The 14,321-nt window shown below is 47.3% G+C and overlaps 1 protein-coding gene across 4 annotated transcripts in view; it reads left to right on the top strand.

Moving 5' to 3' along the window:
- Positions 1-9,172, top strand: part of SMARCAL1 (SNF2 related chromatin remodeling annealing helicase 1) — a 63,554-nt gene extending 54,382 nt beyond the window's left edge. For all 4 annotated transcript variants that reach the window (XM_084643951.1, XM_084643953.1, XM_084643952.1 and 1 more), the window contains 3 exons: positions 266-366; positions 7,876-7,972; positions 8,863-9,172. In XM_084643951.1, coding sequence (XP_084500077.1) covers positions 266-366; positions 7,876-7,972; positions 8,863-9,072 — 408 coding nt within the window. In that variant the 3' untranslated portion in view covers positions 9,073-9,172. The remainder of the gene's footprint in view (positions 1-265; positions 367-7,875; positions 7,973-8,862) is intronic.
- The last annotated feature ends 5,149 nt before the right edge of the window (positions 9,173-14,321 follow it).

Genomic DNA, 14,321 nt, shown 5'->3' with positions numbered 1-14,321 from the left:
CAGTTCCTCACGTGTGAAAGGGGGAAATAACCCTTCCGTCCTCCCGCCCATTTTGCAGCTTGGCTGTTCAGGTTATAAATTCTTGGCGGGCAGGGCTGGCTCTCTGCTAGGCCCTGATCTCAGCTGGGGACTCTTGGTGCTAATAGGGTACAAATCGGAGTAGTTAAGCATCAGGAAAGATAGGTCTCTATTTCCTGGGGCCGGTTTCGTAAATTCTTGTGTGTTATACTGTTTCACTGTGCTTTCTCTGTTTATTTAAATACAGGTTTTGATCCAAGCAGAAGATCGGGCACATCGAATTGGACAAACCAGTTCTGTTAATGTTCATTACCTGGTGGCTAAAGGCACAGCAGATGACTACTTATGGTAGGGAGTGGAAAGGACTCAGTCTAACTCTTCATCTATCTCTTTGGGACTTGTGTGACTTGGGATATGTTACTTAACCTCTCTGTGCTTGACTCCTTCTCTGTACCATGGGGGTGGCAGTAACGTGCTCTCAGGGTACTGGGAGGAGTGATATTTGCCTTGGGGTAAGGCTTTCTAGAAGGGCAAAGTCTTGTTAACAGTCTGGCCTCCTCACTGAGGGTGACAAACCAATAAAACAGACCTATTTATCAGGCAAAGAGTGGTTGTTGAGATGTTTGAGAGGAAGTTTGACTGCTTCTTGGTTGCAACACGGAGTATTACAGGCGCTGAGCGCTTCCCGAGAAGTGAAGTTAGCGGGGACTGAGGGTGTTCAGCAGAGATAAGGCCCATACGACTTTCTGGGTCCTGAGTTCTTGGGCACACAGAGGAAGCCTGCTCTGCTTCCTCTCATGTCGCTCATCAGCAAAGCCGTCTGACCAGCTCACGAAGGGACATTGACGTGCCCCAGTGGGAACTCAATCCATCCTTCTTTGGCTTGTGGGAAGGTTGGTGGGATGTGGGGCTATGGGAGTATAATGTGATGGGGAGGGAATCTAGGAAATCCTCTGTGTTTTGAGGGAAAGGGCCTGCAATTGATGAAGGAAAATGATTCACCAGATGGTACGTTGAATGTCCGAAATTATATCTTTCCATTACCTCATCTGAAAGCGCAAATGATTTGAAGTGAACTTATACAGTTCCCAGAATATCATGATTGCAAATAATTATGGCCTTGCATCATGAGGAACTGGAAACTGACATGTCGCCCACATTTCAAGGAAAGCTAATGACAGTAATTTTCCTTTTTATTTGTGAAATGTGGTCCATGCAACCACTGGTGCTTGACTGAAAGGAAATATGCTTTTCAGAAGAGGACATACTTATCCTTTCATCCGCCCACCCACCCATGCCAACTCCAGGAGAGATGAGGGCATTTTATTAATGAAGGGTCATTAATTGCGCTAGGTGATGTTCACTTCTTTATAGTTTCTTGTCATGTGCTGCAAATCCTAGGAATTGGAGGTGGGAATGGAACCTGTTGCTCCCAGTACCACCCTGTGGAACCACTTTTACACCTTCCAAATATTTGTAGACTGCAATCACATCCTCTTATTTGTCAGTTAATTACACTGCACACATTTAGCTCTCAACCGTTACATCCAGATCAGTCCATTTAGCCCCTCTAATCCTTTCTACTGCTTTTTTCTGAATGCCTCTATTTAATATCTCTGGTCCTGAGGTGCCCAAAACTTAACACAGCATTCTAGGTGTGTGCATACAAACAGAAGGCAACATAGTGAAATTGACTTTGGTTACTAGAACTGGCTCTGCAAGGATGGGGTCTATCCTAAGATGAAAGGGCTGGTGCATTTCAATACTCCGAAGACAATGCTTTTTCATTGGCCCATGGTAAATGACACCACAAAACCAATGATATACCTGAGATACATCAGTGATGTTTTCATCCTCTGGACAGATGACCTAAACTCCCTCATATATTTCCACCACAAGTTCAACAACCACCACCCATTGTGATGTTCCCCTGGTGTTATCTGGACCGGTGATCTGCTAGGTCACTCCAAATCATGACTCTGGGAGCCAGCCTTACGCGGCTCTGCTGTGAAAACCCCCACTCCCGGGCTGTTCATGCACAGCCTCTGGCACATAAGCTGCTCCCAGTAATGTGAGTGAGCACTTTTGGCCAGCTGCTGCTTGGATTGTGCAACCGAATGACAATAGCCAATATCTCCGGTCCCAGTCACAATCCTAGGAACCTGTTTTGCAGTGTCCAGTTATGCCCACTGCAAGCTTATATGAGTATGTCAATTTAACAAAGATATTGTTATGTACCAGGCTTATTATCCCAAGGGGAGTCTCTGACATGCTTCAAACCAAACGCGCTGGTTCAGGTAGGATAAACGAATTTTTTAACTACAAAAGATGGATTTTAAGTGATTATAAGTCAAACTACGACAAGTCAGATTTGGTCAAATGACATACAAGCAAAATGCATTCTAAACTGATCTTAACACTTACAGTGCCCTTACAAACTTAGATGCCTCTCACCACAGCTGTCTGGTTGCCCTTCAGCCAGGCTCTCCCCTTTGATCAGCGCTTCAGTCACTTGGTGGTGGTGTCTGTAGATGGAGGTGGAAGAGAGAGGAAGAGCATGGCAAACGTCTCTCCCTTTTGTCATGTTCTTTCTTCCCTTTTGGCTGTGCCCCCCCAATCCCGGGTCAGGTGAGCATTACCTCATCGTAGTCCCAAACTGACCAAGGGAAGTGGGGTGATTCATTCATTCGAGAGTCCAACAGATCCTTTGTTCCTGTGAGGCTGGGCTGGGTTTGTCCCATACATGCCCTGATGAGGTATGAACTGCCCATCTGTTCCTGGAGAGTTTTGCCTGGGCTTGTTTTAAGCCATGAGGACACATTTTCAGCCTCATAACTATATACATGAAATTACAACCTATAAAATTACTAGAACATTACTGTAACAACAATTACTATAACATTACAATAACAACAATGCTCAGTGTATCATGAGCCTTCTGAAGACACCCGACATGACAAACTTTGCATTGGATACCACGCAACCATATTATAAGGATGAACATGGGGGTGCAGGATGTTCCCCCGAGGCACAGAGCGTCACGCCCATCCATCAAACTGTCTCTAGAACATTTCCACATGAGCATCAATTTCCTGAACACCATGATCAGCTTCAACAATGGAACCCTACAAACAACTATATACAAGAAACCCACAGAACCAGTAACTACCCCCAGTATACCAAGAAATCTATGGCCAGGCAGTCAGATACCACAGAATTTGCTCCAAGGAGAAAGTCTGAGACACACACCTTTACACACTTAAAATCGCCTTTACTAAGCAAGGAAACTCCACCAGAAAAGTAGATCACATCATGGAACTGGCCACTCAAACACTCAGAGAGAACCTGCTTCAGTATTGGTGGAGGGGCAGGGGGAACCCTCCCAACTGCAAATCCCTAGTTGTCACCTACCACCCCACACTGGAACCCATACAAGGCATCATTAAACAATTACAACTCATCCTCAATGGGGACCACATGCTGAAAGAAATCTTTCCCAAACTCGCTATGCTGGCCTTCAGCCAATACCCTAATGTCACCAAACTCATCATCAGAAGCAAGCTCCCCACAGATCAGGACACGCCAACTCATAGCGGCAACAGCACCTGCCATAACAACAGATGCAAAACCTGCAGACATATCTCCACTGCTACAATGATTGACACCCCTGACACACACCTTTCAAGCTCCAGGGGTCCTACACATGCCTATCACAACATGTTGTGTACTTCATCCAGTGCACTAAATGACCCAATAGCAACTATGTGGGTGAAACCAGACAATCACTGTGCTCTTAAGTGAATTTGCACAGGAAAATGATAAAAGGCAAAAACGCCATATCACCCAGGGGCAAACACTTTTCTTCACAAAACGATCACTCCATATCAGACCTCTCAGTCCCCATCCTCAAAGGATGCACAATACCTTCAGAGGACAAGCCTGGGAGCTTAAATTGATAACTCTGCTATACACCAAAAATCACAGACTTAATAGACACTGGATTTATGTCTAATACAACAATCTGCAACCCACGAATTCTCCTTTGTCGTATTCCTGCAGAGGTGTTAACTGCCCACTTCACCTTGGAAATGGTCTCTTGCAACATGGGTTAACTCCCTTGTATTTAGCTGTGACACTTGGTACCTTTCCCAGACCAGACTAATGTAAGCTCGAAAGCTTGTCTCTTTCACCAGTAAAAGTTGGTCCGATGAAAGAGATTCCCTCACCCACCTTGCCTTTCATGGTAAATGATTGGTAAATGCCTTTCATGGTAAATGAGGCGGGTGGTGGTGGTCGGGGACTCTCTCCTCCGGGGGACTGAGTCATCTATCTGCCGCCCTGACCGGGAAAACCGAGAAGTCTGCTGCTTGCCAGGGGCTAAGATTCGCGATGTGACGGAGAGACTGCCGAGACTCATCAAGCCCTCGGATTGCTACCCCTTCCTTCTTCTCCACGTGGGCACCAATGATACTGCCAAGAATGACCTTGAGCGGATCACTGCGGACTATGTGGCTCTAGGAAGAAGGATAAAGGAGTTTGAGGTGCAGGTGGTGTTCTCGTCCATCCTCCCCGTGGAAGGAAAAGGCCTAGGTAGGGAGCGTCGAATCGTGGAAGTCAACGAATGGCTACGCAGGTTGTGTCGGAGAGAAGGCTTTGGTTTCTTTGACCATGGGATGGTGTTCCATGAAGGAGGAGTGCTGGGCAGAGACGGGCTCCATCTTACGAAGAGAGGGAAGAGCATCTTTGCCAGCAGGCTGGCTAACCTAGTGAGGAGGGCTTTAAACTAGGTTCACCGGGGGAAGGAGACCAAAGCCCTGAGGTAAGTGGGAAAGCGGGATACCGGGAGGAAGCACAGGCAGGAATGTCTGTGAGGGGAGGGCTCCTGCCTCATACTGGGAATGAGGGGCGATCAACAGGTTATCTCAAGTGCTTATATACAAATGCACAAAGCCTTGGAAACAAGCAGGGAGAACTGGAGGTCCTGGTGATGTCAAGGAACTATGACGTGATTGGAATAACAGAGACTTGGTGGGATAACTCACATGACTGGAGTACTGTCATGGATGGTTATAAACTGTTCAGGAAGGACAGGCAGGGCAGAAAAGGTGGGGGAGTAGCACTGTATGTAAGGGAGCAGTATGACTGCTCAGAGCTCCGGTACGAAACTGCAGAAAATCCTGAGTGTCTCTGGATTAAGTTTAGAAGTGTGTGCAACAAGAGTGATGTAGTGGTGGGAGTCTGCTATAGACCACCGGACCAGGGGGATGAGGTAGATGAGGCTTTCTTCCGGCAGCTCGCGGAAGCTACTAGATCGCACGCCCTGGTTCTCATGGGTGACTTTAATTTTCCTGATATCTGCTGGGAGAGCAATACAGCGGTGCATAGACAATCCAGGAAGTTTTTTGGAAAGCGTAGGGGACAATTTCCTGGCGCAAGTGCTAGAGGAGCCAACTAGGGGGGGCGCTTTTCTTGACCTGCTGCTCACAAACCAGGTAGAATTAGTGGGGGAAGCAAAAGTGGATGGGAATCTGGGAGGCAGTGACCATGAGTTCGTTGAGTTCAGGATCCTGACGCAGGGAAGAAAGGTAAGCAGCAGGATACGGACCCTGGACTTCAGGAAAGCAGACTTCGACTCCCTCAGGGAACGGATAGCCAGGATCCCCTGGGGGACTAACTTGAAGGGGAAAGGAGTCCAGGAGAGCTGGCTGTATTTCAGGGAATCCCTGTTGAGGTTACAGGGACAAACCATCCCGATGAGTCGAAAGAATAGTAAATATGGCAGGCGACCAGCTTGGCTTAATGGTGAAATCCTAGCGGATCTTAAACATAAAAAAGAAGCTTACAAGAAGTGGAAGGTTGGACATATGACCAGGGAAGAGTATAAAAATATTGCTCGGGCATGTAGGAATGATATCAGGAGGGCCAAATCGCACCTGGAGCTGCAGCTAGCCAGAGATGTTAAGAGTAACAAGAAGGGTTTCTTCAGGTATGTTGGCAACAAGAAGAAAGCCAAGGAATGTGTGGGCCCCTTACTGAATGAGGGAGGCAACCTAGTGACAGAGGATGTGGAAAAAGCTAATGTACTCAATGCTTTTTTTGCCTCTGTTTTCACTAACAAGGTCAGCTCCCAGACTGCTGCGCTGGGCATCACAAAATGGGGAAGAGATGGCCCGCCCTCTGTGGAGATAGAGGTGGTTAGGGACTATTTAGAAAAGCTGGACGTGCACAAGTCCATGGGGCCGGACGAGTTGCATCCGAGAGTGCTGAAGGAATTGGCGGCTGTGATTGCAGAGCCATTGGCCATTATCTTTGAAAACTCGTGGCGAACCGGGGAAGTCCCGGATGACTGGAAAAAGGCTAATGTAGTGCCAATCTTTTAAAAAGGGAAGAAGGAGGATCCTGGGAACTACAGGCCAGTCAGCCTCACTTCAGTCCCTGGAAAAATCATGGAGCAGGTCCTCAAAGAATCAATCCTGAAGCACTTGCATGAGAGGAAAGTGATCAGGAACAGCCAGCATGGATTCACCAAGGGAAGGTCATGCCTGACTAATCTAATCGCCTTTTATGATGAGATTACTGGTTCTGTGGATGAAGGGAAAGCAGTGGATGTATTGTTTCTTGACTTTAGCAAAGCTTTTGACACGGTCTCCCACAGTATTCTTGTCAGCAAGTTAAGGAAGTATGGGCTGGATGAATGCACTACAAGGTGGGTGGAAAGCTGGCTAGATTGTCGGGCTCAACGGGTAGTGATCAATGGTTCCATATCTAGTTGGCAGCCGGTATCAAGTGGAGTACCCCAAGGGTCGGTCCTGGGGCCAGTTTTGTTCAATATCTTCATAAATGATCTGGAGGATGGTGTGGATTGCACTCTCAGCAAATTTGCGGATGATACTAAACTGGGAGGAGTGGTAGATACGCTGGAGGGGAGGGATAGGATACAGAAAGACCTAGACAAATTGGAGGATTGGGCCAAAAGAAATCTGATGAGGTTCAATAAGGATAAGTGCAGGGTCCTGCACTTGGGACGGAAGAACCCAATGCACAGCTACAGACTAGGGACCGAATGGCTAGGCAGCAGTTCTGCGGAAAAGGACCTAGGGGTGACAGTGGACGAGAAGCTGGATATGAGTCAGCAGTGTGCCCTTGTTGCCAAGAAGGCCAACGGCATTTTGGGATGTATAAGTAGGGGCATAGCGAGCAGATCGAGGGACGTGATCGTTCCCCTCTATTCGACATTGGTGAGGCCTCATCTGGAGTACTGTGTCCAGTTTTGGGCCCCACACTTCAAGAAGGATGTGGATAAATTGGAGAGAGTCCAGCGAAGGGCAACAAAAATGATTAGGGGACTGGAACACATGAGTTATGAGGAGAGGCTGAGGGAGCTGGGATTGTTTAGCTTGCAGAAGAGAAGAATGAGGGGGGATTTGATAGCTGCTTTCAACTACCTGAAAGGGGGTTCCAAAGAGGATGGCTCTAGACTGTTCTCAATGGTAGCAGATGACAGAACGAGGAGTAATGGTCTCAAGTTGCAGTGGGGGAGGTTTAGATTGGATATTAGGAAAAACTTTTTCACTAAGAGGGTGGTGAAACACTGGAATGCGTTACCTAGGGAGGTGGTAGAATCTCCTTCCTTAGAGGTTTTTAAGGTCAGGCTTGACAAAGCCCTGGCTGGGATGATTTAACTGGGAATTGGTCCTGCTTTGAGCAGGGGGTTGGACTAGATGACCTTCTGGGGTCCCTTCCAACCCTGATATTCTATGATTCTGTGCTTCTCTGCCTGGAAAGGAGCCCTGGGGACATCTTAAATGCTACCGCTTTCCTTTCTAGCAATATTTGGTGCTTGTTATCTTCCCATAGGCCTATGATTCAAGAGAAGATCAAAGTGCTGGGTGAAGCTGGTCTTTCTGAAGCCAGTTTCTCTGAAACAGCTGAAGCCACTGATTACTTCTACAAGGTAAGTGCTGTGACTGTGAGACATCAGCCCGAGTCATTCCTGGGAGGAGTTAAGCTGACTTGGGCTTTGTATGTCTCTAGAGTGACGGGTTAACAGAAGAGAAGATCTGAGCTCGCACCAGTTCTGCTTTAAATGCCATAGGCTGGGTCATCCACCTTCCTCCCCGATCCATGCTGGAGTGGACCCTCCACGCAATGATCCCAATCTTGTTGTGTGGAAGGAGACTCTGGTGCCTCTGCAGGACCATTTCCTAACCCCCTTAGGCCCTGTGGAGGTTTCTCCATGTGGTAGGGACCCACATGGGAAAGAGGATGGGGTCAGGGCAGGCAGTGGGCAGCTGGTAATGCAAATACAGCTCCAGGATCTATTAATTTTTCTGCTGAGCCCCCATCCCCTGGGAGACCTAGGTAGCGTGGCCAGGGAGCTACCAGGGACCAGAACTGGCAGGGAGCACAGGACCTCCATGTGTGTATTTCATTGGCCTCTTGCAGCTCCCCCAGATCATAAGGATCCATGGGAGCAGCCCCCTTGCCTTCACTGTGAGGGAATCTCCATGAGGAAATTCTTCTAGAAGTTTCGCTGGGAAAAGCTCCCTCTAGTAGCTTTTCCTTGCTCCGCAAGGGGCCACAAAATTTTGCCAATCAACCCCTTCCTCTTTCTCCACCTCTGAGAAAACGGTGATGTGTGGCTTCATTGCAGAGGGCACAACGGCAGAGCTGAGTTCAGGCTGGCCGTTCTCTCATGGGTACCTCACGTACTGGAATTCCATTCTCCATTGGTCAGGGGAGCCGTGAAGGAAATGGGAGCTGTGACCGAATTATAATCGCTGGCTGTTTGGCTTGTTTGTTAATATCCTGTGTGTGCAGAACCTCTCTGCTCTACCTCCACAGCGAGACCCGAAGCAGCAGACCATTTACAGCCTTTTCCAGAGGACCTTCTCTGAGCAGGGAGACAACCTCGACGAAGCTTTGCTCGTGGAGGCGGCTGACGCTTGCCAGCGGTCTGACTCCAGGAGTGCCTCTCAGGATGCAGGAGCAGACACCTGCTCAGCGAGTCCATGTAAGAAACAGCGTCTTGAAGATTATTTTCACAGACAGTAACTAGAAAGGGAGACACTTTTAAAAAAAAAAAAACCTCACAGAATCATTGTATTGTTTGAGTTTCCAAAAATAAAACACATGAATGGGTTTTGGAGAAGATTCCCTGCCTTACTTCTATAGCGTTTTCCCCCCAAAGGATGGAAGGAGAAGGCAAGGTGCTTATCTGGGTCACTGAAAGGAGGGTTGGGTGTCAGCAGATTCCGAGTTCTAATCCTGTTTTTGCCAATGACTCAGAAGTGGCCTTGGGCAAGGCACCTCCCTTCTGGGCCTCAGTTTGCACACCTGTTTTATTTTAAATAATGCTCACCTGTTTACATCACAGGAGTGTCACAAGGAGGAACTAGTGAATGGCTACAGACTGCCTTGAAGAGGCAGAGCGCCATATAAATGCAAACTATTATCACCCCAAAGAACTTTACACACTGTATACGTAGTGTGACATGGTCAGGCCAGATGGCTACAGGAGAGTGATCCTATTGGGAATCCAGGACGTGGGCGGGCAGAGCTCGTCCACTACAAAAGGATCCCCCCACAGCCTAAGGGGGAGATCCACAGGGCCTGGAGAACCAACTAATTACGGGGGACAACTAATGAAAAACAGGGACGGGAGTGCGGTCAAAGGGTCAAACGAAGGGAACCGGACGGGGACACCGAGCAGAGAACCCCGGACAGCGCCCACCGCTCCGCAAAGGCGTCAAGGGAGTCGGTGGACGCCGCCCAGAGGAACTCCGCTCGGAGGCGTGAACGGACAGAGGAGCGGAAATAGGCCCTGCAGTCGCAGGAGACTCCATCGGCCAACCTCCTCACCCTGGTTTTATAGATGGCCGCTTTAGCCAGGGCCAGGAGGAGGTTGACCAGGAGGTCCCGCGACTTAGTGGGGCCACGGACAGGGAGTGCGTAGATGAGAAGGTGAGGAGAAAAGTGCAACCAAAACCGTAACAAAAGATTGGTGAGGAGCCGGAATAGGGGCTACAGGAGAGTGATAGAAGGTAGATATACTAGCCTCAGATTAAGCAGATCCCTTTTCCCTGAGTAAGATAATGGGCTGTTCCAGAACAATCAGGAAGTTGCTGGAACCAATTAAGGCAGGCTAATTAGGACACCTGGAGCCTATTAAGAAGCTACCAGAATCAGTTAGGACTGGCAGGCTAATCAGGGCATGTGGTTTTAAAAAGGACCTCACTTCAGTTAGTGAGGTGTGTGCGAGGAGCTGGGAGCAAGAGGCGCGCAAGAAGCTGGAGGACTGAGAGGTACAAGCGTTATCAGACATCAGGAGGAACGTCCGGTGGTCAGGACAAAGAAGGTGTTGGGAGGAGGCCATGGGGAAGTAGCCCAGGGAGTTACAGGAGACACTATAGACAGCTGCAATCCCCAAGGCCCTGGGCTGGAACCCAGAGTAGAGGGCGGGCCTGGGTTCCCCCCATCCCCCCAACTCCCTATTTGATATAAGAGGAGTTGATCTGGACCGTGGGTCCCACCAGAGGGGAAGGTCTCTGGCCTGTCCCTGACCCATTAGGTGGGCCAGCAGAAACTGTGGGGATTGTTCTCCTTTTCCCCATGCTGGCCAGTGATGAGGTTAGCCGACTGAATGGCAGGTTTGTGCCACTAACAAAAGGAGCCAAACTGAGGACTGCCGTAAACCTCTGAGGCGAGCAAATCTGCCAGAAAGCTCAGAAGCCACCAAAGCAGAGGAGGAACTTTGTCACAGTAGTTCACCACTGACATGCAGCCACTGCTGAGATGTGAGGGTGGCAGCTTAGCAGCAGTCTGGGGCGCAGCACAGCAGAAGTGAGAGGAGGAATTTTGGCCACTGGGGCAGATCTCTAGAACTGCAACAAGTGCATAGGATCTTTATTATCTGTGCAGAGCAGTCAGGACCTTGCACCCAGGTTTTCAGAATTGCCTAGGCTAACATGCAATGACCATCTATTTGCAATTACTGCAGATCGCAGTTATTAAATCTCATCCTGAAGACCCACATACAATAAATTGCTTAGAACTCAATATATCTATCTTGGAATGGTGAAGGGCTGATGTGATCCTGTCGTTGTCCAATGCTGCTCTGATTTAGAGTTGAATGGGCTGGTGGTAAAAACGTCTTGCTCCACTCTGTGCTACACCCTCCATGGTTGCTATTGTGCCGCAACGGCAGTGAACTACCTTTCAGACCCTGAAATGGGCCAGCGTAGACGCAGCCTGACAGGGTGCAGCGCCGTTCTTTCATTCCTTTCTAGTGGCGTTTGTGACATAACCCCTGACAACCGATTGGAACCGGTTTCTTTCACAAGGGCACTGAACAGCCAGCAGATGACTAGAACTATAGGTCGCTACCACCCTGGGCAAAACTTGAACATGCAATCGAGGGATGACGGGCTCTTTATCTCGTTACTAATCTCCTGAGGAATCCAGGCTCCTGATATTTGCCTAATTATCTTTCTTTATTTGTATTGCAGTAGTGTGTAGTCACTACAGCTTGTTCCTTTCTTCTCCGCCTCCTTTTTTAGAACTAGAAGATGCCCAGGAATTGGCTGGGCATGTATAATTGATGATGGCATGGGCAATGTAAGAATGAATAGGGGTCAATTTTATGAATTTGCCAAGATGCCAGTTAGATACATGTCCCAGTTACCATATGTGGAGAAGGTGGAGGGGAACACACACAGTTCTTACACTTTGCCTCTCACTTCCAGGGGTTAACATTGCTGTTCAGACAGGGTGCTTAGCTGCAGATGGTTACCAGACAATAGTAAAAGCATTCCGTTGCTTGAGTCTTCTGCCAAGTGAACAAAGTGACAATGCTTTCCTTAATTAAGGTTTTATTGGATCATTGACTGCAAATACCATCACATAAGCATGGAAATGGCCTACAAGATTCATATACAACGGGTACAATGTCTAAGTGATTCATTTATGACTGTGCAAAAGAGGTTTTCAGTTGGTAGGCAGTAGATTTAAAGGTTTGCAGGTGGTAAGCAAGAGGGAAGAAGAGTCCAACGGTGGACATTGGATCAAAAGTACCAAATGTTGTTCCTACTGTAGGAGACTCTGACCACTGCCCAGCCAGCCGTTTGTGCCTAGCTACTCTCCCCACTAGATTACATTGTTGGGCATCTCTCCCTAATTGTTCTCGACATCTTGCATCTAACCCTTTACACCAGGCGCTTGCCCACAGGACCCCATTTGAAACAGGGTTGTTATCAGTAGGCTGCAGGAAGTGGTGAGAAGGCTGGGGAGATTCTTCATGCACAAATCTTGTCATCTTCTCAGAAGAACAATTCTCTAACTCTCATACGTGAGAGGAGCAGCAAATAGCATTTTTCAGAAATCTGCTGAAAGTGTCTTTGGAGAATTCTGCCTCCCATAAAATCTCAATTTATTTTTATCTACACACTGATAAATCTCCAGTCCCATTAAAGGATGTGAGGTGTACTCTCTCTCTGTAATGGGACTCATAAAATCTCAGCTTGATCTTTGCAGAGTTGCTGAGACTCTTCATGAACACTTGAAATTCACTTTACCCTTTCTATATTAAAAAGAAAAGAAAATCTAGCCCTGGAGAAAAGTGTTTTTAGCCAGTAGGTCAAGGGAGCTCATTGCTGGTACACAGCCTATTATACCCTCCAGGTTATCAGAAAAGGTCTGTTTACAGTGGGAGCTGGGGTGAGAGTCCCAGCTCCAGGACAAATACCTGTGCAAGTTCTCAATGAGCTAGTGCATTACAAATAGAGTGTAGCCACCGAGTATGTGCCTAAGATCTCCAATGAGGACATTCTCAGGCAGTTAGCCCATCCCGCCGCTCATGTTGCCATGGCTACATTCTATTTTTAGCACTGCCGCTGGATGAGAGCTACTGCGGGTACGTCTCCTCAAGCCGGGAATTGAACCCCAAGCTCCAAGTCTAGATATACCCACAGATGGTACGCCTGGTTGTGGTTGGAGACTGGCAGCAGGGCATTCCAGAAAGCCCAGGCCTCAGTTCTTGGTTGTGTCCAGTTGCTTCCCTTTTATTTAAAGAGGACTCCTCATTCGCTAAACCACAATAAACCGAACAGGAGAGAAAAAAAGGCAAAAAGCCGGAAAATGCAAGAATTGGAGAAGAGAAACTTTTTTGAAGTAGGAGGAGGAGGATGTTTGTATGGGGATGGTACTGTCCTAGGTCTCAGGGTTCAGCTCCCTGTGGGACCTTGAGCACAAGCCACTTAGGGTCTAGTCCAAAACCCAATGAGGTCAATGGAAAATCCCAGTGAAAAGCCACTGCCTTATCGGGACCCTTAATCACTCTGGTCCTCAATTCTTCATCTGTAAAATGGGGATGACATTGAATAATTTCCTTTCTCCCGCTCTTGGTTTTGTCTTTTTTTCTAGTTAGACTGTAAGCTCTTCAGTTAGGACTGTCTCTTGCCACGTGTCTGTACTCCACAGATCCTGGTTGGGGCATTTAGGTGCAACTGTGATATAAATAATAAAGTATAAAACGTACCCCAGAATAGCTCATTATATAAGAAAAAGTATTTAAACAACAACAAAATATTTCCAATGAGTTTAAATTCAGAGAATATTGAAATTACTAAACCTGAAATCGGGATTGCACCCAGGAACAGCATCTCATTATTATTACTCTTTACCTGCTGATACACATCTGCATTCCCTTCATGGCCCCTCAGAAGAAATGCCATTTCAAGATCCCAACTCCGGTCCTATTGCTATATCTCTTTTAAGTCTGTTCTGTTCCAGGCTCCTGTTGAATTCTTGTTGGGTGTTAAATATGTGTTTGGGTCCATACATCGTCCAGGTTTTAGGACAAAATGTCAAATTACACAAGGTTCTTATGAAAGGAGGAAAAAACCCTTTCTCTTCTATGAAAATGTCATTGGAGGGTTAGGGGAGGTGTCCCAAGCTCCATCTCTTGTGTATGTTGGGAAGTTAGTGTTATTACTACATATTTGCCATGTGTATTAATAAAGCGGAGTTTGTGGAAGTTTGGCTAGACTTTCTTCCCTCTAAGTACTTTCAGAAATTATGAGCAGTTGATGGCTTTGAATATAAAAACTTTTAAGAATTCTGTATTGCATATTGTCATCAAACTAATGAGATTATATAGAATCATAGATTATAAAACCAAATCACATAGATTTGTAGATTATAAAGGGACTACTGTGGTCATCTAGTGTGACGCTGTAGCTCACAAAGCTTATGCTCAAATAAATTGGTTAGTCTCTAAGGTGCCACAAGTACTCCTTTTCTTTTTG

The sequence above is a fragment of the Lepidochelys olivacea genome (genome assembly GCF_965140295.1).
Source record: "Lepidochelys olivacea isolate rLepOli2 genome assembly, chromosome: 11".
Taxonomy (NCBI): domain Eukaryota; kingdom Metazoa; phylum Chordata; order Testudines; family Cheloniidae; genus Lepidochelys; species Lepidochelys olivacea.
This window is presented reverse-complemented; position numbering and strand designations above follow the sequence as displayed.